The sequence below is a fragment of the Penaeus vannamei genome, chromosome 9 (genome assembly GCF_042767895.1).
Source record: "Penaeus vannamei isolate JL-2024 chromosome 9, ASM4276789v1, whole genome shotgun sequence".
Taxonomy (NCBI): domain Eukaryota; kingdom Metazoa; phylum Arthropoda; class Malacostraca; order Decapoda; family Penaeidae; genus Penaeus; species Penaeus vannamei.
In genome coordinates, this window is record NC_091557.1 from 2,799,404 (window position 1) to 2,801,980 (window position 2,577).

At 57.2% G+C, this 2,577-nt stretch overlaps 1 protein-coding gene across 1 annotated transcript in view; it reads right to left on the reverse strand.

The window, feature by feature from the left end:
* The window catches only part of LOC113818329 (transcription factor ATOH1), a 1,712-nt gene extending 140 nt beyond the window's left edge, over positions 1–1,572 (reverse strand). Inside the window, exons 1-2 of the mRNA XM_027370527.2 lie at positions 846–1,572; positions 1–665 (exon numbers count right to left, since the gene is read on the reverse strand). The exon at positions 1–665 is cut by the window's left edge and continues 140 nt beyond it. Of these exons, the coding sequence (XP_027226328.1) occupies positions 893–1,561 (669 nt within the window). The 5' untranslated portion in view covers positions 1,562–1,572 and the 3' untranslated portion in view covers positions 1–665; positions 846–892. The remainder of the gene's footprint in view (positions 666–845) is intronic.
* Between the last annotated feature and the right edge of the window lie 1,005 nt (positions 1,573–2,577).

Here is a 2,577-nt window from a genome sequence, read left to right on the forward strand (position 1 = left end):
CAACAATAACAACATCAGAAAAAATGCCATTAGTACCGGAGCATCTCCTTGGGCGTCTCGAAGACCTCACAGCATCTTGTGGCCGGGCGCCGTCTCACCTGTAACCTCACAGCATCACATCTCGCGAGACACTCTGCGGGCGGAGCGTCGCCTTCCGCTCTACCTGTGACTCTCGACTGTCGCGGGAGAGTCAGGGCAAAAGCTGGGGGCTGTCTTTGAAGGGGCTGTCTTGGAGGGGACTGTCTTGAAGCGGGTGTCTTCTGGGGGGCTGTTACCGAAGTGGCTGTTTGTTTCCAAGGGGCTGTCTTGTAGGGGACTGTCTTGGAGGGACTGTCTTGAAGCGGGTGTCTTCTAGGGGGCTGTTACCGAAGTGGCTGTCTGTTTCCAAGGGGCTGTCTTGTAGGGGACTGTCTTGAAGCGGGTGTCTTCTGGGGGCCTGTATCCGAAGTGGCTGTCAACGGCTGTCTTGAAGCGGGTGTTTTGAAGGGGCTGTTACCGAAATAGCTGTCAACGGCTGTCACGAAGGGGCTGTCACGAAGGGGCTGTCTTGAAGGGGCTGTCTTGGGCGGCGAGGGATCAGAAGCACATCACCGAAGGGGACTTGGCTAAGAGGGAGACCCACTCCTTCCGGAAGGACTTTTTCCATTGCTCAGATGGACTCAGCTCTGAAAACGCAGACAGAGGAGTAAGTATTACTTGTTCGTCTTCTCTCTCCCTCTCTTTCTCTCTCTACAGAAACATGCATTTGTGATCACACGACACCCTTGCCTGTCGGGTTGGTTTGTTTCAGGGGATTACAACTTAGGGTCGCATTGAAGTCGCGAGCGTGAAGGAACTCTTCTTACCTGACTAGATATGGAAAGGAGCAGCTCCAGTGCAGACGAAGCCACATCTAGTGCAGGAGTTCGGCGAGCGCAGTGATGTACGTCTGCGCCATCTGCAGCGTCTCGAACTTGGACAGCTTCTGGTTGCCGCTGAGCGCCGGGATCACCTCGCGGAGGCGGTCGAAGGCGTCGTTGAGGCCGTTCATGCGGCGCCGTTCCCGCGCGTTGGCGGCCAGGCGGCGCCTCTTGATCACGTCGCGGGCCACGGGCTTGGGCGGCTTCCTCCGGGCCTTCGTCTGCTTGCCCTGCGACGCCAGGATGGACGAGGCGCAGCTCGACGAGGAACTGGAGGACGAGGAGGCCGCCAGGAGCGGGTGCGTGGTTCCAGGGGCGCCCCACGACCAGGACGCAGGGCCGGCGTTTTGGGCGTTCCAGGGGCGCGGGGAGCCCGCCTCCAGGCTCTCGCAGCTGCTCATGGGCGAGCAGGAGGGACTGGGGCGCCCTTCGGAGTACGAGGACGTGGTGGGGTGCGGCGAGGACCACACGGGAGGGGACACTGTCGTCGCGGGTTGGCACTGTTGACTGCACATGACACTGTGAGAGGGACTGTGATCGTAATGCGACATAACACTGTAGGGCAAGGAGGGACTGTTCTGGCCTGCTCCACTGTACGCGGCGGAGAAGGGCGGGTATCCTCCCTGGTGGGGCACGGGGTACAGCAGCTCCGACACGGACATGCTTGTCTCGGTTCCCGAACGAAAACTCTAGCTCCGGCCCGCGCCCGCCCGCCTTTTATGCTCTCGCCCCGATGGTCACGTCGCACCTCCAGCCAATCAGGGCGAGGCTGCGGGGTAGGTGGGCGGGTCCGGATGGGTGCCCGAGGTCAGCGTGGTGGCTGCCGTGTCCTGCGCTACCGCCCAGCATCCCGACCAGCTCTCTGTCCCTCCCCCTCCCGTCCCCAGGCCCCCAGCCCCCCCCTCCCTGCCCCACCCGCTTTGCCCACCGTGCCCCACCCTCGCAAGACCCACCGCCGTCCCGCCGTAATGTCACCAGACCATCGATTAGCGCTGCTCTCTGGCGTGCATCGACGCCATCACTCTTCCCATAGGATCTCCGTCACTGTTTAGCCGCAGCCTTGAGAGTCGACGCAGTGGCTCTCTCGGCTCCTGATATCTTGGCGCTCCGGAGAACGTCTTGCGAGAGGAGCTCCTTGTACGTTCATCTTGCGAATCTAGACTCGGTGATCGTAGTAACCTTTGTTTTAGAGTATAATCCGATGATATAGTGCATCCGTTCTCGACCCTCGCCTTAACAGGTCAGCCTTAAAACCCGTATTTCCGAGGCGGTTCACTTCTCATCTGTCTGCGGCCAGACGCACACTCGCGTACACACACGCACACACACATATATATGAGTGTGTGTATGTGTATGTATGCATGTATGTATGTATGCATATATATACATATATATATATATATATATATATATATATATATATATATATATATATATATATGTGTGTGTGTGTGTGTGTGTGTGTGTGTGTGTGTGTGTGTGTGTGTGTGTGTGTGTGCGTGTGTGTGTGTGTGTGTGTGTGTGTGTGTGTGTGTGTGTGTGTGTGTGTCTTTTCCTTTTTTTCCTTTTCCTTTTCTTTTTGTTGTGGTTTTTTTTCTTTCCCCCTTCCCTTTCTTCCCTTTCCCCTCCCCCTTTCCCTTTTCCCCTTTTCGTTTACTTCCTTTCCTTCACCTTCCCC